General features: G+C 39.2%; 1 protein-coding gene across 1 annotated transcript in view; it reads left to right on the top strand.

The window, feature by feature from the left end:
- fng (Fringe glycosyltransferase) overlaps positions 1-17525 on the top strand; it is a 54618-nt gene extending 37093 nt beyond the window's left edge. The window contains exons 6-10 of the mRNA XM_090371380.1: positions 1798-1883; positions 5593-5663; positions 10204-10298; positions 15493-15575; positions 16576-17525. Of these exons, the coding sequence (XP_090227506.1) occupies positions 1798-1883; positions 5593-5663; positions 10204-10298; positions 15493-15575; positions 16576-16630 (390 nt within the window). The 3' untranslated portion in view covers positions 16631-17525. The remainder of the gene's footprint in view (positions 1-1797; positions 1884-5592; positions 5664-10203; positions 10299-15492; positions 15576-16575) is intronic.
- Positions 17526-23086: the final 5561 nt, after the last annotated feature.

Below are 23086 nucleotides of genomic sequence, written 5' to 3'. Positions count from 1 at the left end.
AACATTTTTAAACAGCTAATTTTTAGCCAAAGTCCAACTTTGGTACTATCAACCGTTGCAGTCAACGCATCAAATGTGGCCTTGGATTTCGGAAATTCAAATCGCTGTCTAGAACGGCTTTGGCGTTCTAGACAGCAGGAATTTTTATGGGTCTTTTTCAGTCCGTGGCCGAGTAAGTCGGTCTCAGGCGAGGGTTTCATGGTTTTTTCTCCCGGAAACCTGGTTTTTCGTTTACATACCAGCAACTCTATCGAAACCTGTCTTTTTATTGAAGACGCTGTACATTACTTTTATAATTACGTAAAGATAATTCATATAATTTAGGCTGAAGTTTACTTGTTAAAAAGTAAATTAAAATAAACTTATCTTATTAAAAAAAAAAGCTTCCTCAAACCAAGATGAAAACAAATATTCATTTGCATTCTTAGCTTTAACAAGGTTATCTTCCGGGGAAATTTCTCTAGCCTATCTGTCAGTTCTTATCGCAGCTATAATGAAGAAGGAAGTTCGTTATCTCGAAAGAACTCGTGTAGGGGAACTCCTTAAGATAATCTCTATAATGAGGAGGTATCTTGGTGCGACCTAATATCTTATCCCCGGTCTATTTCTGGAATCGTATAGGACATTTTGCTGGACCAGCGTTGCTACACTTGGCCTCTCGTGGAAGTTAAGTTCCATGCACGAGGAAGTAATTTATGTATTGACCTCTTCGAGGCTCTTTGGGGGAGCCGAGAAATAAGGGGGAGTTAGCTAACAATGAGGTAACTTGAGTTTGCCGCTTGAACGAAATAACGAACTCACGATTCGCCCCATAGCATCGATTGCCGCTGTTGCCATTGTCCGAAGTTCACCTACAGTAGCCGTTTGTCTGGTCGGATGGTGTCATTGACCCGTCGGCAGAACTTGCAAATCTCAGCAAATAAAAGTGGTTGAGAAAACAATGGAAGTCTATTTCTAATCAGAACTGCGCGAAAGTGTAACGCCGAACTAAGCCAATATGTATGGGCATACGTCGTAAATGGGGGCAGCTGGACAGCGGGAGTGAGACGGAGGTGACCTCATTCTTACATGGGTCCTTTGTTTGCTCTTAATCCCCGGATAATTGGTAGCCACCAAGCACGTCACGTTTGGCAAATGAAGTGTGGATGGAATTTTTATCAACAGTAGCCTCGTTTGATTCTTGACAGTTTCCCCACATTCCCTCTCTCTGACCATCCACTTTCCTTCTTTGATTAGGACATGTGTACAGGTATCCAATACCCCGACATTACAAGACTCAATTCATTGTAGTATCAATTGTCTGTTTGTGTTCATAATAATTCGACGTGATATAGTAATTCTTCCATGGTTTTTATCCATTGTCCTCGGTGTTTTCAGAGTGGGATAATCAGGAAACTTGATCATTCTCCCCCCCCCCCACACTTTATTGACCATATAATGAAACAGTTGGTTTTTATGCACATAAACTTTTGCACTGTTTATACATTCACTGGCAAAAAAAAAATTGAAACCTTTTGCAACTAGTGTCAACAGATAAACGTGAGTTGTCACCGGGTATCATCGTAAATTCTTTGGTATCAGCTGAATATCCTGATGGAAGAATAATCAGATCTGCAACTGTACTCCTTCAGATGCTTGTGGAATTCATGCCACGACGTATACGAGCTAATCCCATAAAAGGTTGGCCTCTACTAGTTGATGGATAAAGGTCTAATTTTTTTGGGCCAGTGAGTGTAAAATGAAACGTATTTAGATTTTGCCTTACCAATTTGGGCTTTTTTATTTTGTCTTTTGCAGCAAAAGATTTCCTTTTGGTTTGCGACAGGTGGCGCTGGTTTCTGTCTTAGCAGGGCTCTAGCTTTAAAGATGATGCCTATAGCAAGGTAAGTTTTGGTTAAATTGCATATTTTAGTTAGTTCTTAAATGATGGGACTATTTTATTACTTTTCGCTTCGTTTAATTTTCCTTTTTATTTTGCCAGTAAAACTGGAAAATACTTGGTACGTATAAAAATGTCCTGTAAGACAGATGTTTGGTTGTATCCTTTCTTCGGTGTCTGGTTATTATGACTTGTTTCTTTTATGCACTGAAAGAATTATAGATGTGAAACATTAGTATATTCTCTGCAAATTGTGTTAACTGTTCGGTGATTTGCTTCATTGCTGGATGAAAATCCGAGGTAGAAGGGGAAAGCTTGATTAGTTCTATGACGTGGGGAATGTTTATGGGCCTTTTTCACGACGTGTCTCAGGCGAGGGTAGCGTGGATTTTTCATCCAGCAAACAGAAAATCGACCTCAGAACATAGACAATATACACTGAGCAATATGTCCTTAGTCGCTGATGTTCCTAAAACCAAACAACAACGTCAACTGAAAAAGGTTTTTAAATTTTTGGCCACTGAGCGTATATATGTACGTATACTGATCATTCATATAGAATAAATAAATAAAACAAGTGAAATGAAAGTACATCAATAGATGCTATCAGTGATCTCGTCTATTAGGAAGTATGTGAGAGAAAAAATGTAGATAAAATATGCAAGGTTTCTTCTAGTCCCACAGATTTTTACTCCCACCACGTCTCCATCTGTCTGCCTTGGTTGCGGTAGCTCAGGCAATTAAGGAACGTCCAATGAACTGATTCCTCGCTCGACATAGCGTAGCCCACCTGCCGTAATGAAAGCTGACGAAAGCAGTCCATCACGGGGTTATCTAGGGGAGCATTCGGAAGTGGTGCGCCACAGATAATTGGCATTTTCCTTTGACAAATGTTTCTACTCTGGGGAAGGGAAGAAAAAAAAAAAAAAAGCCCCGAACATAAGCTGTTGTTAAGGATTGTTAAAACCGCATTTGACCTACTGAGATCGAATATCGGCCCCGCAACCTCCTGGATTTATTCGTAGAACTGTTGAGGTAAACACTCAAAGCCTAATTGGTTTTTGAAGCAGACTTCATAAGCCTGATGTTTGGTATTATGAACACGATAAAATCCATTCTTATTCAAAGTGGTGATAACCAAACTGGAAGTGGATCCACAACGGTTGCTTGGTTGAGTCAAGCATGACGGAGTTATCTTCTTCTACGGCTGCCATGCACACTTCTCCTCACCGAAGCTTATCAAGATGTGGGAAGGACTTGCTCGTCAAGGTTTGGCCGTGTCCCACGGCTACTACTGGGGATGAAATGACCCCTCCAAACACCACTTTCGCTTTTTCTACTCCTATCTATGGTCATCACATTTGCAACCTGTCAGCCGGGGGGAGGTGATCTAATGAACGCGAAGGGCTTATACGTGCTAAAAAGTGTCCACTTGAAACCGGTTTTTCTATTGCCGAGAGTTGCTGACGCATTTTGCTCCTCCCTCCCCTTAGTAAATGGACGTTGTGGTATAATTAGAGATCTCCAATAGCTAATTTTTTTCCCCTTTCTTTCCGGATTTTCAGATGACTGGGCAATGCACGAAAGATACTCGGGCGGGGTTAATAGATGGTTCGTGGCAGTGACCGGTAGTTTTGTGGTACAGTAGCCTAGGTGGCACTAGTGAGCTTATCAATTTTGTTAAATTCTCTCTTCGTGAGAAACGGTCTATTTAAGAGATGATAGATCCTCTGTATGGAATTTAGCCGTTTATGGCTTGGGTATAAAGATCCGGATTGGTTGTAGAAATAAATCCATGCGAAATGTACAGGGTTGGCCAATTAAAGTACAACCCAGTTGGTAATATAGAACAAAGGAATTTTTAAGGGCCTTTTTCACAACGTGGCTGAGTTAGTCGGTCTCAGGCGAGGATTGCATGGTTTTCCCTCCCGGAAATTGGTTTTTCGTCAATTTACAGACATTATATACCGAGCAATATGGCCTTGGTTGCTGGTGCTCCTAAAAACAAATAACAACTTGTCCAGCGAAAATGCTATATGATGCAATGTCTTATTTGGTACAGGCCTGTTCAAGTATTTTTGAGGGGGAGATTAAAAAAAAAAAAAAAAAAAGATTTGTAATCGCCCAGAAGTAGTTGTGATAGAAAGATAATCTTTTTTTTTTTTTTTTTTTGATACCTTGAAATCTCTATAGCAACCATAGAAACTTTGGTTTCCATCTGGTTTTTATTTCTTTGCAGCACTGAATGAAGTGAAGTGTCACAATGGATAAAGTAGAATCCAGATTAATGATTCGGTTCCTCTTTCTGCCAGCGAAAACACCCAAAACAATCCACGAAGAAATGGTCACTCTTTTGAAAAAGATTACTGTACTCACTTACAGCGTTGTTGCACATTGAGATAAAGAATTCAAATGTGGAAGAACCTCAGTGCATGATGAAGAAATCTCAGGATGCCCAGCAACTGCTGTAACAGAAGAGCGTTGCAAAAATTGAGGCATTAATCTTGGAAGATCGCCGTATTAACGTCAGAGAACTAGCTGCAGAGCTCCAAACTAGTGTAGTGTCTGTGGAGAACATTATTCATCAACGGTCGCTTATGAGTAAAGTGTCTACTAGATGGGTTCTCAGACTTCTGACTTCTTATCAGAAGGAGGGGGCACAATGTGTGTATGAAATATTGTCGATGTGCCAGGAAAAGTAAGGAGTGTTTTTCACGGATACTTGGATCCATCACTATGAACCCGAAACTAAACAAATGTCAAAACAATGGAAGCATGCAGAATCACCAAAGGTAAAGTGCAACCAAGTACTGGAAGGTAATGCTGTCAGTTTTTTTGGGATCAGCATGGTGTAATATTAACAGATCACCTTCAAAAGGGCTGTACTGTGATGGTGAAGTACAGGTTCAATCTCCTCATAAAGCTAAGTGCTGCTATAAAAGAAAGACTGGGAAAGCTGTAAAAAGGTGTGTGCCTGCTCCACTATAATGCCCATGCGCATTCCCTCGCATGCTGCATTGAGGTGTGTCCACGAATGTGGGTTCGAAATATTTCCACATTTTGCTTATTTCCCTGACCTTACCCGGTATCCTCCTCTTTCCTTCTCTGAAGTTCATTCTTTGTGGAAAACATTTTGCTGCGGATTTCTGCAACTGAGTTGTGGTTTGAAGGACAGTCAGAGGACTTCTACAAAGCTGGCCTCTAAAATTGTATTGAGAGGAGGAAAAAATGTATAATATTTCTGGTTAGTATGTTGAAAAAGTGAAAAATATGTAATGTTTCAGCCTTCTATCGCAACTACTTCTGGGTGGACACAAATCTCTTTTGAATCCTCCTCGTATTTCTGAATGTCACGGATACTTGGATCCACAACGGTTGTTTGGTTGAGTCAAGCATGACGGAGTTATCTTCTTCTACGGCTGTCCTTTGTCACTGCAAAAATGATTTTAATGAAACGCACAAAAATAAACATTCTTCTTTGAAAAACCCCATATCATGCACCCCACTAATAAATGCTGTCCTGGTGCTTTACCATTGCTGTTACAATGAAGCTGTCTTCTGCCACTTATCTAAAAAGATCTCGTTCCATCTTTTGAAATAATTTCTTTGTTACTATTAAGTATAATTTTCGCTTATAATTTAAACAACTCCAGTCTGATTTCTATCTTAAGGTAAGTGGTGCAAATAACTTAAAAATTCGTATTTTTCCACAGCGGAGGAAAGTTTATCAGCATTGGTGAGAAGATTCGACTACCAGATGACGTCACAATGGGCTACATTATAGGTAAGTGTTGTGCTTGTTTTGGAGTAGTTTAGTTTTGAAATTTTAATTTTGGTGTTTAGCTTTTAGGAATGGAATCGAAAAACAAAAGCCGGTTTTTCATCCATCTGTGTATGTGAATGTAAAGCAACTTGCAGTTCATAATACCGAAATAGTTTTCTTTCTCTTGCGTTTGAAGAGTGGTGACTGAAATTTAGTTTTGTCCCAGACTAACCCAGGGTCCTCGTGGATTCATGTCTGTCTATATACATTTTGGGAGTTACTGGTGTTAAACCAAATGAGCCAGTTATCGCACTGTGTTGACACATATTTTAGGTGACCTCCTCTTCTTGTGGGAAATATTTAGTATAAATTACTAAATATTTCCCTGATGCGGTTAAAATTAAGCATCCTCGTATATTTTTCTGGATGACATGTCTTTGAAATAGTTTCTTCGTCCTATTCACAAGAAGACAAAATATGCAAAAAATTCCCCAATGAGTAATGGATTCCCATCCAAAAACATTGGAAAAGTAATGCTCAATCGTATTGCTAATGTCTTTAGGTGGGGGTCAATTATTCATGAGGACATTTTCTTCTGAAGATTTACCTGTGACAGAAGAAAGATGATTGCCCATACTTAGCCCAAATTGTATATACATTTTCCCTTCAAAAATAAATAATTCTGTGTATTATTTGGTAATATTTTGTTTGTTTTGGGAATCCACTCCACCGAGCCATCTTGTGCGTTACAAAATTGATTGATTCGTATTCATGTTCTAACTAATGCAGTATTTATTTACTCTTGTTAGTCCAGCGTGTTCTTAATCCGATTATCGTTGAGCTATTAGCGAGTAGATTTTCATCCCACATAGAAAAATAAATAAAAGAACATGCTCAGTTTAAATGCCGACCAATCCTGAGGTACCATCTTAAGGGGTATTGCACTTTTTCCATCCTTAAGAATAAAATCACAAATGATATCGTGATCAGTCGACTTAACTCAGCTCGAAACCAACTTTCAAACCTGTTTTCTATTGCCCATTCAACGACAGGAAATCTTTTTATTTATTTTGAAAGAAACGAATAATTTGACACGACACTAAGAGACCTTCTTAGTATAAATGATTACTGGATTTCCTTTTTTTTTATCCCTATTATATATATATTTTTTAGCAATTGAACGAAGGCAGAACTGATTGTAATCAAAATAAATGCAGGTTTGCCACAGCTTCAGTAGGAGTCTTCATGCCACTTTGCCAACGTTGGTGACAACGTATAACTTTAGCTTGACCGTAAGATGGTGTTAGTTGTAGCCTCAGGGTGGTACCGAGAAGTGCTGAGGTTTATCACCTGAACGGCTGAGCTGACCAGGGGGCCTGTAATTTCAAGGTTTCAAGGCGTTCGTGTCATCTCAGAGCTCTGCACGCAACACCGCTGAGATTTAGTGATAATCTACAGTAGCTCCCTAATTAAAAGTTACCCGAGGGACAAATGGCGAAACCGCCGATTTAATGATACCCCCAGAGGTCACCTTAGTTATCCTCATGCCATCGCTAGCGGTTCCAGCCAAGGTCTCGTCTACAAGCCTCCAGGGAAGAAGCATGCCTTCAACAGTGACACTTCTTATCGCTTCTGTGTGTGCGCAAACTTTGCAGAAATTAGTTTCCTGGTAGCGTGCGTGATGCGTTCCCCCTAATCGGGATTTCCCCCACCCTCCTCCCAGTAACCATTCTTTGTTGCATTTCTAAAGATCCATTTATTTAATAATAAATATTGGCTATGTATAAATATAGTGCAAATGCATCAGGAATACATAGCTGTATCTGAATAAATCAGATTATTAATAAAACGGCATCGTTTTAAGTTATATCTCATATTGTGAATACCTTCACAACGAGTTGCCATGATATTGCACTACTTCGAATAAGTAACGCTTCACCTAAGGAGAAGACTAATGTTACTTATTCTCAGATGGATACCACCACCCAGACGGCACCGTTTCAGGGCTATTTGGCCCTTCTTCGGTGGGTGGGTAGGTACCCGAGTGATGCAATGATGGCAAAACAGTTATGAAGTATAACTCCACAATATGAGAGATGCCTGATGGTGTATCATGTATTTAGACTCAAGCGTTTAGGGCATAAGCCTCAAGCTATGAAGGAGTCTAGACTATGTATAAATATAGTGCAAATGCATCAGGAATACATAAATATTGGCTAAAGTATTTTTAGAGGGCGCGCAATGATTGTTCGATTTTGGTATATCTCAGAGATGAGGATGGGTCTCTCCTTTCCACCACGCTTTGATGGATCTCCAAATAAAGCTGAAAGATGAGGAATATTAACTTTAATTATGCTCAGTGATGACTTTAAACAGGATTAATTGAAAGTATTGTTTTGGTTGTGGCTGATTTGAATTATATAGGTATCCCAAAAGTTTGGACCAATTAAAAAAAATTTAATCTTAAAATTAAATAGATTTCTAAAATGTGAACTCATTGGTGTGAAAAAGCATGTAAAAATTCCTCCTGTCTTGACAAGATTCGAATCTAGGTTTTTTTCGCATGGTGTAGTAATGCTGAGTATATACACCGAGTAATCAATGAATTATGTCCACCTACCTAATCCGATGTGTTGGGCCACCGTTCGCAAGGATAACAGCCGCTTTTCGCCTGGGTATTGACTCCACTAGATGTCTGAAGACGTCCATAGGCGTCTGCAGCCATGCTGCCCACAAGGCTTTCCACATGTTAGAATAGAATAGGGTGTTCAGTTGGATTGATGTCGGGCGAATTTGGAGTCAGATGGAGTGAATTAATATGGTTGATTGGCCTCCAATCAACCGATAACACAGCACATTATCGTCTTGGAAGATCCCGTTTCTGTCTGGAAAAAAATGCAACATGGCAGAGCGCTCATGGTCTCCTAAGAGCTGCCGGTTAGTCCATATGCATCAGGGGTCCTAGTTCTTGCCAACAAAACATGCCCCGTATTAAGCAACCACCGCCATCTGTCTGGACAGTGGGCACGATGGATCCATGGACTTGTGTTGCTTGCACCACAAACGAAGAGTATTTGGGGTCATCCGACCAGCACACTTTTCCAGTTTTCCAGTGTCCAAAAAGTGTGTTGTTGACACCACAGCATTCGCCATCGACGATGATCAGCGTTGAGGAGAGGGTGCCTCATGTGGAACCCCATATGTCTGGGTGTGCGGGTACATCGTCATTTGGGATATTGTTGCATTCCCAATATTGTATTGCGTTGTCAACTGTCACACAGTGACCTGCCGTTTAGCCCGTACAACGCGCTGCACTCTTCACTCACCATGACATTTTAGTTCTGTCGGCTGCAAGTGGTTTGACTCGTTCGACACCATTCTTTGTACACCTTAACCACGTGGGCAGTGAGCAACGGACAAGACGTTAGTTTCCGATATGGAGGGACCAGACGTAGAAGCTCCCACAATCATGCCCTTTCGAAAGTCCATGATATCTTTACTACGTCTCATGACTGACTTGTAAGACCAGATACAGATTACCACTGCTCTAGCCTACGAAGCTATGCGGATAGGGTGGTCATAATTTAGTGATCACTGAGTGTATGTTCGCTTATAGGTTCAATATTCTGTCGATATAATCATATGCAAGGCAATGATTTTGATGGGGGTGCACCGGTTTCTGACCAATTTGCTATTTTATCTTTTTAAGAAATTTATTTATTGGTGAGTAGTGTTGTAAGTAAACAATTCTCCCCTTATGGTTGATAGAATAGTCCATTCACTTTTGCAGCTTTTAAGGTAAAGGTAGGAAGGAGCCTTTGGCGACTCGTGCACAGAGACACTGGCCTAAATGAGGTTACATCTGAAAAGGGGAAGATTGGCTCCAATGCACGTGACGAAAATCTTGATCAGTTAAGCAGGTGAAGGCCAGTGTGTCCGACACCCAACCGCCAGCTGCCGTAACTTGTCCCTAGCCTCGGGCATAAAGCGAACCCCTTCCATCTATCTTGCTGTCTCTCTGCTCCCTCCCGTCTCGTTCAGAAAAGACGAATGGATGGTAAGACGACATGTTGCCATGCGACATTCTTGATTTACGGCTTTTGAGAAAGATTCGGTCACGCGAAGACTGAGAAATGAAGAACTTAGGAGATTCTTGGTATAAAGCTGTGCGAAACTTGCTTCTTACACTGGCAGGGGGTCTTCTGATAAAGGGGGCCACTCATCAATCATGGCATTCAGCGCTTTTAGATACTTGTTAGAACTTGACGTCGAGGTCTGCTTCTTGGGACACATTTCTTGAACGTCTCCCGGAGGGAAGACTTTTTTTACGACACATGCGTGTCATGACCTTCTTAGATCAGCACTTCAGCAGTGATGGTCTTGCTGAATAACTGATATTGTTTATGGTGCCAGAATAGTTTACCACGTAACATGTTTTTCGTTGATAGTTATCCTCTGATATTTAAAGTACGATGGTCTTTGTCCGATTGCTGTTGTTGATTGGTTAGAATGTAAAGGACATTCCTCATCGTTTAATATGATATTTTTTTTGTTTTTGCAGAGCACTTGCTGAAGAAAAAGCTGACAGTAGTTGAGCAATTTCACTCCCACTTTGAACCAATGAAGTTCATCAAACCGGAGACCTACGCTGATCAGGTGGGTGTTGAAGATTTAAAGAGAAACTGGTTTATAAATATTACATAATTTAAGTTTTGAGTGCATTTTAAGTCCTGACTATTGCTGCAGATGGACTGTAGGCATGCTCCATTAAAACTGCAGGGGGGGGGAGGTATAAATATTTAGATAATTTTTGTTTGGCTGTAAATTTTATGTTTAGAAACATGGCCACTAGTGTTAAAGTGTCAATTGAAGTCCAAAGCTCTTTCAAACGTCAAAGAAGATTGAAAGGGTTGTAATAAATACAGGTAGGCATCGTAAGTGGCACCGGTAATGGCCGCTCCTATAACGAGGTGAGCATTTGTTTTAATCGGCTACCAGAAGCCTTGAGGAAGGAGCCACCCCAATCCGAAGTCGACAGTTTATGAATAATGCATGACCGTGACTGCTAAACCCAGGTGGTTCGTCCTCCACGTGAAACCTGCGATGTATTCGTTATCGGAGAACGGCCAGGTTGTCCTGGTGGTTGTAAGAATGCAACGTCTCAAACGCCACACCCGCGTTTTTGGTCTGAGCCTGGCAAGGTGACAGGATTGAGTGATGTCCCTTTTGTGACCTCGTTAAAGAACCAGGATGTGTGGGGAAGGTTGCGTGCGTAGATGATCCTCGTCCAAATCGTGTGTTAATTTTTTTCTTTCTTTCTTTTTTTTTTCCCCGCTATGAACGCTTTTATCGGGTTTTTTCCTTGACGACGTCCCTTCGACGGATTCTGTTTAATGATTGGCCTCGGGCTGCGCGATGCTCGGATACGGAGACAGAGATGAGACTGGCAGGACCAGTTCACTTCAATAGAAAATCCATGCGAGGGAACGGATTCGCATCCCCCCATGTTTCCCCTTCTCTACCTTTACAGACTCCTTTCAGCAATGGAGAGAAAGTCAATTGACTTGTACGACTTTGCACAAAGTTGTGAATGACCTAATTTCGCATTGGGATTCCAAATATCAAAAAGTGACATGTTTCTCCCTCTATCTTCCCCCTCCCCCATCTGATACATTAGGACATCTACTATTAGGAGAATGGTTCATTAACTTGCCTTTCGCTTCTTTATTTCTGTGTAGAGGATGTTAAACATTTGGCGAGTGCCATGTGATTGATAGGTCTAAAGAACCTGCTGCAAGCATTGAAAGGTTGAAGCACAATGCTTAATTGGAACCTCCATTAACTGCATATTATGCCTAAGAAATGGCACAGTGGATCTCGATGTAAAAAAAACTGTTGCATTAGGCCACCCGAGAATTACCTCATCTAGTTTAGCTGCTTCATTGGATGAAAACCCCGAGTTTCCTTGGGGTGGGAGAAACCGATCCTCGCCTGAGGCTGACTAACTCAGCCACGAAGTGATAAAAACATAAGTTCCTCGTGCCAATCGGGATGTGAACCCGGGCCTTTACCATCCCTTTGGGGAGTATAGTGATCACAACCACTGTGCTATCCACAAAGAATATTGGGTCTTGATAAAGATATTTCTCTTTGGGTGGCTAAGACAAAATGAGAATATCTTTATTCTCTTTCAAACCAGTCATGTGAGTGTTTTTAGGTGCCTTAGCTTGTATGCCTAAATAGCCTGTTTTCTTTACCTTGTCTGCCCTCATAACTCCATTTCTAGTGGATGGATTTTCATAAAATTTATATTTGACTCTTTTATGAGCAAGGATAGCAAAGTTTGTTCTCGTTCACTTTCGTTGTATATCCATTACAGTTCTGCAATCCCCCCCCCCCCCGTTTATATGCGACCACGTGATTCTCATACACTGATAAGGCAAGCTGGGGAAGCTCAATGTTTGCCATTATTGTTAGATAATGTCGGTAACAGTTGAGTTCACAGCTTTCGTCGAAAGAAACTTGTTAATGGACACGTGTTTCCGTTTAAAAAAATATTACTATTTCCTCTGCCCCCGGGAAGTGTCATCGACATAGTAATTCAGAGTTGCTCTCCGGGCACTGATGAACATTGACCGCAGGTTTAAGGGTTAGTCCCTTCAGAGTGCAGAGAGGAGGCAAACAAAAGAAAAGAAACACGCCAAATTATAATAGTGGATATTTTGATATCCGGTTTGTGTGACATTGTAGAAACAATTGGGTGGAGATTTTGGGGGATGGCATCCTGTTCTAACTAAAAAACTAGTGCGAAAACAGGATCAAGTTGAGGCTTAAGCGATATAAAGCATCTACACTGGAGTTCATTGTAGAACAGTAAATTGCATGTCTTTTTTGGGATGAAAAACTCGACTTTCTGGGAGGTAGAGAAAAAATAAAATAAAACGATTTATGTCCATACTTGGTGTGTTTTTCGGTCCCTGTTTAATGGTAAAGATACCGAATTTTTAGATTCTGTGTACTGGTCCTGTGTTAATAATTTAAAGGTTGATCTAGTTCTCCTTACAGATACTGAGGGGAGAGCCCTTTGTTAGGATTTAGGACCTTTTCAATCGGGGTCCCCCGCCTCTTTTAACCACCGACCGCGAATGACTTGGTGACCATAAAAGTTGAGCTTTTATCTAATTTTTTTGTTATCAATTGCTGTACTTATTTAATGTTTTCTTAACGAATCTTTAAAGATACGTCACTTACCATCGTTAAAACCGTTGAATCGGGAGATCATATGGGAGAATTCAATAAATAACTGTAACGTCAATACCAGCAAGGGCCCTATGCTACGAAGAAACGTGGTAGCGTGCGAGTAGATAGGTTCGTTCACGCAAAACTCCTGTAAAATTATATACAAAATTTAAACCAGTATGTAAAAATTTCAAAATCCGCCATATTTGCCGATTCGTTTCTTCCAATCAGCACACGACAACAAACAGTAATACCAAGTACTTCAGTTCCGCCACTAGGAGTTTATTGTCTTCACCATAGCCATGCGGACGGACATGTTGAAGACAATAGGGGAAAAACTAATAAACATGTTTATATGTGTACCTTCTTTTTTTGTAATACGTAGTACATTCAAAAAAGTTTTCGGACTCGCACGCTGGTATTTAAATGGTTTGCGCTACGACCGTAAGGTTACTTGGGACGTTGACTATGACTCTGGTGCATACGCATGTCAAGTGAAAGTGGCTAGAAACTTCCCTCGTGTGTCACAGCTGATTGTTTGCAAAATGGCTTAGTTTGAACAGCGTTGCTAACATCAAGTTCTTTAAACTTGGGAAAAGTGCTACAGAGCTGTAAGCATTATAGAAAGTTGGTCGAGATGATGCTTTGAAGAAATCAGCTGTTTATGAGTGGTTTAATCGGTTTTAAAACAGACAGGAAACACTAGAAGATGAACCTCGCGGTGGATCCCCTTTGATGTCACGAAAGTAAAGGAACTCGTGTGAAATGATAGGTGAATGACTGTTGTTGAGATTGCTTATGAAGTTGGACTGTCTGTAGGCTCAGTACACACAATCCTGATGAGATTTATGGATGCATCGCGTCTCTGTGTGTGCAAAGTTTGTTCTACTCTTGCTGTGACGATTAAACGGACTGCAGAAAAGCCATCGCAGATGATTTGTTCGAAAAATCTACCCAGGATCCGGGATTCCCAAGAAGAGTCGTCACTGGTGATGAGAGTAGTTGGATGGTCTCCTACGACCTAGAAACCAAGTTGGAATCATTGGAATGGTACACAAAAATGTCCCCATGGCCCAAGAACTTTCCTGCAACAAACTCCAATGTCAAAAATCATGCTGATTGTTTTTTCGACGATGAGGGCATAGTGCACCACGAATTTGTGACTATGGGGAGAAGCCGTATTGTTGTTTACTTAAGTTGAGTTTTTAAATGTTTGTATGAGAATGTGAGGCGAAGACGACCGCAAAAATGGCAGGATTCTGCAGCATGACAACGCGCCCAGCCACATGGCCATGGCAGTTCAGCAGTTTTTGGCTGCGAAAAAAAAAAAAAAAAAAAACAGTCATGCAGCAGCCTTCCTTCTCCTCCGACCTTGCACTGTCTGACTTCTGGCTGTTCCATAAACTGAAAATGGGGCTTCGGGATCATCGTTTCACTACTATGGATGACATTGAAGCAAATGCTGAAGCTGCCCCTCACCTCAAATCTTTTGCCTTCTTATATTTACAATTTTGTTTCATGGTTTCTGTACTGTTTTATATCATCTCCACATCCACAATTATTGGTAATATTATTTTTTGCATTAGAGGCTGTGTTTTTATATTTTAGAGATATTTGGTTTTCAGTCCAGTGAGGGTTAAATAGCTTTTTCATCCTATCATAGAATAGTATGGGAAATTTAGGGGACCTCATAGTTTTAGTTTCCTTGTTGTTAAATGCATTTGGGTCCATTATTATATATTTTGCAGATGGTATTAAATTTTAAGAAAGTGTAGAAAAGAGAGATGAACTCAGAATCGTCCATAATTATGGGATTCTTTTCCAAAAGTGCCATCCCCAAAATTATCCATACTGGATTCCTACAAAAGTATTCGCTCCAAAAGAGACTATTGGGATGAAATTATTTAATATGCCTCTGTTCAACTGAATATCGTAGACCAATCTGAGCAGCTGAGATTGTCGTATGGATAGCGGCCCCCCCTGCTTTACGGAGTTTGGCCACAGGATAGTTATGATAATGGATCTCATTCGTTTTCATTGGACATGCGCTCTAAATGACCTGATTCCTGTAAATTGTGCCCTCGTGGGTAGCACAAATGGTATTATCACCATCACTCCCCACACACACCGGATGGAAAAGAATGAATTCGAATTCCGTCAATGCGAGGAATTTTTATCGGTCTTTTCACAACTTGACGGAGTTAATCGGTCTCATGCGAGGATAACATGGTTTTTCATCCACTCGCAATTTATAAGAGACATTATTGTACAGCGCAATATGACCTTAGTTGCTGATGCTCCTAGAACAACCAACCAACGATTTTTATATCTTCACGCATAATGATTTTCCCATTTTGAAAATTTTCAAAACGGGACCTGGTGAGCACTGGAATCATTCTGGGTTTTCAGAGTCATTATGTCTGGAGATCTAGACCAAATGGTATTACTGATGATATAACCAAAAAAATGTATACTTAGTGCTGCAGCAAATCTTAGGACTTTATAGATACAGCCGAATTTTGAACCAATTTTTATAAAATGAGCTAGAAAATGTACCTGTGCTTATTTTAATATTGTAAAGTTCTTACACTTCACGTATTATTCTTTACAGATTTCCTTTAGTTACTCGCGGTTTGGAAGAGAGATGAATGTCCTGTCAATAGATGGCTTTGATCCAAGGATAGATCCTACGAGGTAAGATCTTGTCTAAGAAGTTTGCATTGTTTGATTCTGGAGATTTATTTTTAAAAAAAATTGTGCATAACTGGGACAACCCTTGGAGATTGAGAGAGTTCTGTTTTGAACTTTAAACAAAGGCATGATTTTTGCTTTTTCCCGAGTTAAATCGGGCAAAAGCAAAATGTTTGTTATATAAGGTTAAAATAATTCGACAAACCTCGCCTAGGTTTACTCTTTTCAAATTAAAGGGAGGAAAAACCATCTCGTGCTTTGAAGTTCTTCCATGTCTTCTATTTATTCCCTGCGAGACAGGGGTATACAGTAGCTGTCTAAAAAGCAGTTATTTGTGACGTGCAAGGTTGCTAATGCAGTGACCTCAGGCGGCTACTTTTTGTTATAAATCAAACACATGTCGAGTGAGGAGGCCCTCAAGGGCAAAATAATGGGTTTTGGCAGAGGCCATTTAGTTTGATGCCGCTTGTAGTCTCATTTATTGGCCTATTGAGTGTAATGGCGAAATTTTTTTTCTTCTTCATTCTTTCTGCCATTAGCCGCGAAGCGTTGCATAATAATTAGAATCATTATAGCAGCGTCCAGTGGCCGAGGAGACCGAGAAGCAGTTATGTGACTTCATTTGCTTGCCTCGCAGCCATACCTGACCTTGACGAAGAGCATTTCTAATTATGTTTAGACGGTTTCAAGGATAGTGGATGTCCATCAGTCACTTGTACCTCCCGATAGGGATGTCCACTGTCTGCCCTGAAAGGAAATGAGGCCACCGATTTTTTTTCTGTGTCGCAACTCGACCAAAACCCACGCCGAATAACAACCACATTCCACTTAGCACCGCCTCCCTTTGAAAAGGAGAGCCTTTGATCGGTCCATTTTTTTATCAGGCAAACTCCAGATGCCTCTACCAATATGATTGGGTTATCGTCATAATAAATTCTGTATTGTCATTATGTTAATGCTATAATAGCCCTCTAAAACAAACTTTTTTTCCCTCTCTTTTCAGGTTTCTATCTCTGCATTGCCACCTGTTCCCCAACTTCAGTTTCTGTCCAAGGTGAATAGCAACGCCTTCTGTGATAAAGACAGTGGTAAAAATGCGGGAGTTTGACGGCCTGCCTGCCGACTTGATCCTGCCAAACACAGTGCCAACCCTACTCACCCCATGAACCGAATATCAGCTACCTGTCATTTCTTGCACGTAACCTTGAAGTTGACTTCTAGTTTCCTCTCCCCTCTGAGCCCCACAATAACAAGAGATCGTAGCTATGTACAGTTTCGACGGGGCTTGGATATGCCCACAGGACTTAATCCCCGGATAATTTACCCCCCTTAGAGCCTGCTAGCGAGACTGCCGAACACCTGTCAAGGGCTGCAGTCATGTGATTAGCTGCGAGAGTGGTAGCCTGCCAGCTGTTACTTTCTTGTTCTGAGACGTCTTTCCATTGTATATATAGTTATGACGAAATTTTCTTAAGACGTCTGACCGCTCATTGTAAAGTTTCGAGTCAGGATTTTATTGTATATAGTTGACATTTTCAATTTAATGTTTGTTAGGACGTCATTTCTGGCAGATTTTTTTTTTTTTTTCACGTGTAAAAAACAAAGAAACGTTAGCGTGCCAATGGCTACTTTGTAAATTACATCTCAATTTTTTGTTTTATTTGCCAAACATCGTTAGGTGCGCGCCACCTGTTGCGAGAAGGAGATACTGGACAGATTTACGGTTCCTTCAGAATGTTAAAGCAATTGTGTCAAAAAATAAAACAGATTTTTAAATTTTAATATAATTTTTATATTTAGTGTTTTTCCCCCTATTTTAATTTGTATTTGTTACGATTCGCACCTAGATGTTGAGTTTTACGTTGTCTTTTTAATTGTTTCTTAATCAAAGGATTCAAAATAAATTCTGTTTATAATCTGGGACGACCCAGTCAGATGACCCAGTTGCATGTAAATAAAATATTATTTTTTTTGGTTGCGTATATTATAAAATATTTTGGAACACATAGGATTAATCCCCATAATCGAAAATTTCGAGGTAATTAAGACTTAAATTTAATTTTCAAATTGGGAAAAAATTTATTAAAAGCTGCTTTTTGAATAAATAAAAAAGTAAAAGTAATCTCGGTTCGAATACATATGAGTCGAACAAAACCAGTCTGCGCATGCCTCGTATATATTCTAATTAGCATTAAAAAAGCAGAGGAAATGTCTTTCAAAATTTATTTTTCTCTATAATCAAAATTATTTTCTTTTTATGTTTTTAACCGGTTTTAAATATCTGATCAAACGTATCGATGCTGCAATGTTTCATTGAGTGAATCAAATATTAAATATCAAAATGCATACAAAGTTTAAAAATATTCGCGAATGAGAATTTATTTCGATAAATAACCTTTTAAAATATTTCAGAATGCCTATTCATTTCGTGCTTGGAATTCAGATTTTCACACAATTATTTGGAAGATGTAAATGTTGATAACGTTGATTAGAGCGCCACCTAATGGTATATGTACTTTTTTGTAATTATTGTAAAAAAAGACTGAAATTAATTAATCATACTCAGATGTAAATAAACAGAAAAAAAAGCTATTTTTGTACAATACTTGTGTGTGGAGGATGTTCAAACATGAGATGTATATCTGTATGTAATGTATAGGAAAATGTCGTTATATCTGGACGAAATAAAATGATTTACGCAATTTTTTTTAAAACTTTGCATTTATTGATAAACAGAAGCAAAGTTTAGGTATATCAGCCATGTTATTACGTAAACTCCTTGGTAATGAAATCGTAAGATTGGGTTAATGTAAGGAGGGTTCCCCAGGGATCAGTATTGGGACCACTTGTTTTTGATTTTCTTAAATGACGGTAAAGATTAAGGGATAAAGGGCGTGATGTTTAAACTTGCAGATGATGTAAAGATTGGTAGAGTAGTTAATGATCACCGCCAAGCAGAGCTTCAGTGTGACCTAGACAGACTTTAGGGTTGGTCAAAAAGTAATCCTGCAAAGTCTTACACCTGGAGAACAGTAATCCAAAAATAACATCCACTTGGTGGAGTTCAACTAAAGTCAGTAGAGGAAGAAAGGGACTTGGGAGTTACGATATGATTAGACATGAAGTTCTCTGAACATTGTGGACAGGTTGCAAGGAAGGCCCATGGTGTTGTATCGATGATTTATCGAACATTTGCTAGTAGAAGATAAGGACGTCATAATCCCATTATACAAGGTTATTGTTAGACCACACTTGGAATACTTTGTTCAAGTATGGAAACCGCACGTAAAGAAAGACTGCTTGAAAGGGTCCAAAGATGGATAACTCGCCTGGTGAGATCGGCAAAAGAGCATCCATATGAGAAAAGATTCTAGAACTGGGGACCATAAATTCAAGTTACGGGGGAGAGATATTTAGACTGGATTGCAGAAAATTTTATTTTAGCCAACGAATTATAAATTACTGGAATAATTTTCCTACGTGGGTATAGAGGAAGTGCAAGGAAATTCAAAGATCAGCTGGACCTACGGGAGGAGGGAAACGCATAGGTTGTCCATTTTCTTTTCTTTTATTATTTATTTATTTATTTTATTTTATATATTATTTTAATTTTTTTTTCTTTCTTTTTTGGCTGGTGCCGCATAGGCCTTAGGGGAAGGCTAATTTCATACTTATTGAATTATGAAGTAGATATTTCGGAAATTGATTCAGAAAAATGAGAATGCTGTATTACTGACAGAAGGCTCTGTTCATCTCAGTTATGTTACTAACAGTTTCAGAAAGTGCATGTGAGAGTAAACTCAAGGGTAGACAACCTAATTATTTGAGCAGAAGCACAAACTTGAAGTATTAAATTTCGCATACCATGAGAAAACTTCCAAGATATAAAGGAAAGTCGAGTTTCTGGTCACTGGGAAAGCTACCTTGGAATACTGTGATGTCTCCCACAGACATTTTACGACTGAAGTACCAATAGGGGCATAATAACGTCACTGCTGCATTTCCTAGGAGCTATTGTGTGAACCTTCCGGTTCCCATCCTACCTCCCACATCGACACTCGCCCTCGAAGTTTTTCAGCTTCCTGAAGCTCTTACAATCCCCTGCCCTCCCACCAGAACTCCCCGCGTCTTTTTTACCTGCGACATCCTTCTTCTTGCTTGGTGTCATAGGTGTTGACCATCCCGGCAAAACTGCGGGGGTTCAGCGGATATTTCCGGACGTTCTACGACAGCTGCCGTTAATATCTGCTGTATATATTGTGCAGAGGTTACGTCAGTGTGAACTGGAGGAGGTAATCCGATAACAGTGGACGGGAAGTGGGTGTTAGTTAGGGAAAAGCAGCGGAAAGTTCAGAGGTTAAGTTGACAATTGATGGAGTTGTGGGATGTAACGAAATGCTGCGAATTGAAAAAGTATGTGGATCTTATGTTCACTTGCGAGTAATTGCTCGCATAGCGTTACGAAACAGCTTTCTCAAGGTTATCCGGTTCGACTTAAGTTTTATACAGATTTGCAGCAAGTTGGGATGATTACTTTTGGATTCTGTCCTTGCAGTATTCAAAATTACACTAGCCAACAAAAAATATTTTTTTCTCATACCTCCGTAATGAAAATATGTGATTCTGGAGGAAATGATTTCTTATCACATCTACATAAAAAGATGTACCAACGTCTAATGTTAAAATAAAGGGATATATACTTATAATTTAAGTTTGTAATGCAAGTGTAAAAAAAAATACGTATACTATAACTCATTTAACTTCGGAAAAAATATAAATCATTGCGAAATAGTTATATTTCAATAATATACAATCATATACTTGTAATTGTACTTAAAAATGTTTGCTACTAAGGGATTTTCTCTTTTATTCCTGCTTACCTTCCCTCACAAGGAGCCAGCAGAAATTCCCCCTTATTACAGGATCCCAGCGACCTTGATACCGCTTTTCCATCGTGGATTTATCTTGATGAAACCGCTCACCTTGTTCATCAATCACATCTCCCAGATTTATGGGGGGAAATTCGAAATGGGAATGAAGAAAATTGATTTTCAACGACATTCGACAGCCCATGATCTTGTAGCACTCGAGTAATTTAGACACCAACATTTCATAGTTTTCTTCTTTCCCAAAAAACCATGTATTAGCGCCTTAAATGATCACCAAGTTGCCAATTCAACCTCCTTTAACAGAGTTTCAAACACCGTCTTTCAGGATTTCCTTTGGGGTCCTACGAAAATTCCTTCCTTAAGTTTGGCATATGTTAAATTAGGAAACACACTTCTCAAATATGCAAATCCGTTACCTTCTTTATCTAGTCCCTTTACGAAATTTTTCATTAATCCAAGTTTGATGTTCAGGGGAGTGAGAGAAGAACCTTGTTTGATTCCACTAATGGAATATATTTTACATTACATTGTCCTGGTATGAACTCGTCCCAATGTTGCACAACATAATGTTCTGCTGCAGAGCTGCCCCACAAACACAAAAGACAACATTTTGTGAACCTTCCCTGCAAACCTTAAGATCACTGCATGTTCCACCCATCCTGGTATTTTATAGCATGTAGAACCTTAGACATGACTTTAAGTCCAACTGAATGAAACACAGCAACTGATGGAAATTCGTTGCCATTATGAAGAAAAACAGCTTTAAAAATCATATATGGCCCTCGTGGGTAGCACAGTTGCAGGGCCAGAGGAACCCGGTAAGCCTAGTAAGCAGGGCATACGCCGATGTCTGGGTGAATCAAAATTCAAAGTTTTTATTATAATAATTTTTAATAAAAGTATTTCTAGCGGGCCAAATACAGTGGTGGGATTCAGCCGGTTCGGCAGAACCGATACCTAATTTTTTGTTGAGTTCGGCGAACCGGTTGTTAAAATGGCACTTGTGATCAGGGTTCTCTCTAAGGTGGGCGTCTGGTATTCTATGCCATTTATTAATTCAGCAAGAAATTTTCGTTTAATATCGATAAAATGAAGAAAATGTATGTTCTGACTGATGTTTATCAATGGTAAGTGCTTTGTTTATAAAAGTTTATGATATGACTACACGTGGACAGAACCAGTAAAAATATTCAAATATATTGGCACATATCCGCTCCTGCTCTATAATATATTAAAATAAAACATTTTTAAATTTTTTTTTGCAGTAGCCCTTAAAAGGATGAAAAGGCAACAGAGTTTGACAGATTTTTTTCAATAAGAAACCAAAATCAGAATTTGTTGTATTAGAATTGGCCTTGGATTCAGTTACATCACCAACGATTTTCGTTGAACTAGTTGAATTAGAAAAACAAGATGCAGAGACAATATGTTCTTCAGTTATGGAAAGTTTAAATAATGTTGGGCTTACTAAGAACTACCTAGAAAAAATTTAATAGGATTTTGGTCCGATGGTGCCAACGTTATGCTTGGAAGAAAACCTTGAGTGAGCACTAGGATTGCAAAAGAGTTTCCAAACATAATATGGCACTGTTTAAATCATCGCCTCCATCTCGTTTTAGATGATTCGATAAAGGAAACAAAGCAAGTAAATCATTTTAAAATATTTATTGATAAGATATATACTATTTTTCATCAATCCAATAAGAACCAAATTGAACTTTCCAAAATATCCGAACAACTTGGAATTGAAATTATAAAGATTGGTAGAGTTTTGGGACCAAGATGGGCTGCCTGTGGTTTAAGGTCAACCCTAGCTGTGTGGCCCGCTTATCCAGCGCTACATCACTATTTTTATTCAAATAAAAAGTACTTAGGTATGGCTGCCCGTCTTGAAAATATATATTTTATAACTGATTTGGCATTGATGATTGATATTTTAAACGAAATTTCTCTTCTTTCAAATGCACTGCAAGCAAGCAAGAAATATAGACATAATAAAGGCTGAAAAACTCGTGATAAGATCTATTAAAGCATTTCAAATGCTTGGAAAGGAAAAGGGTCCATACGAAAAAAAAAGTTGATGAATTAATTACTTCAGAAACCTTCAAAAATATAAAATTTGTAGAAAATCATCGATTTGTCTCGGGCTTCCTCGGGAAAGACTTTTAGAAAACGTAACGAATTTGAAAAAAAAAAAGACTAATATCTTGTGAACATTTAAAAGCAAGTTGTAGCCAGTTTCAAGATAGGAATAAATTACAATTTCTCAATTTTTTGGAGCCAGATTACTGGAATATTGAAGAAGTACTAGTTCCATGGAAAGCAGCTGAAAAACAATTGCTCGTATTTAATGACATTTTTAATTACCAAAGTGATATTAATGATTATCGAGATTTCTTGGAAAACGTTTTAAAAAATTCCCAGAATTATGCAATTTCAGAATTATCCTGAAAGTGTTCAAAGAGCTAAAAATATTGTCAGAAGAATTGCTGTAAGTTCAGCAGAAGCGGAAATGGATTTTTCAAAGATGAACATAATATATTCAGAGAAGCGAAGTCGCCTAACTGTTTCTAATATATCAAACACAATGACTATTAGTCTAATCGATCTACCTCTAAAGGAATG

Source organism: Mastigoproctus giganteus, chromosome 4, assembly GCF_048544385.1.
Source record: "Mastigoproctus giganteus isolate SK-2022 chromosome 4, ASM4854438v1, whole genome shotgun sequence".
Taxonomy (NCBI): Eukaryota; Metazoa; Arthropoda; class Arachnida; order Uropygi; family Thelyphonidae; genus Mastigoproctus; species Mastigoproctus giganteus.
Note: the sequence above shows the minus strand (reverse complement) of the source record. Positions and strands in the feature narration are given on the sequence as shown.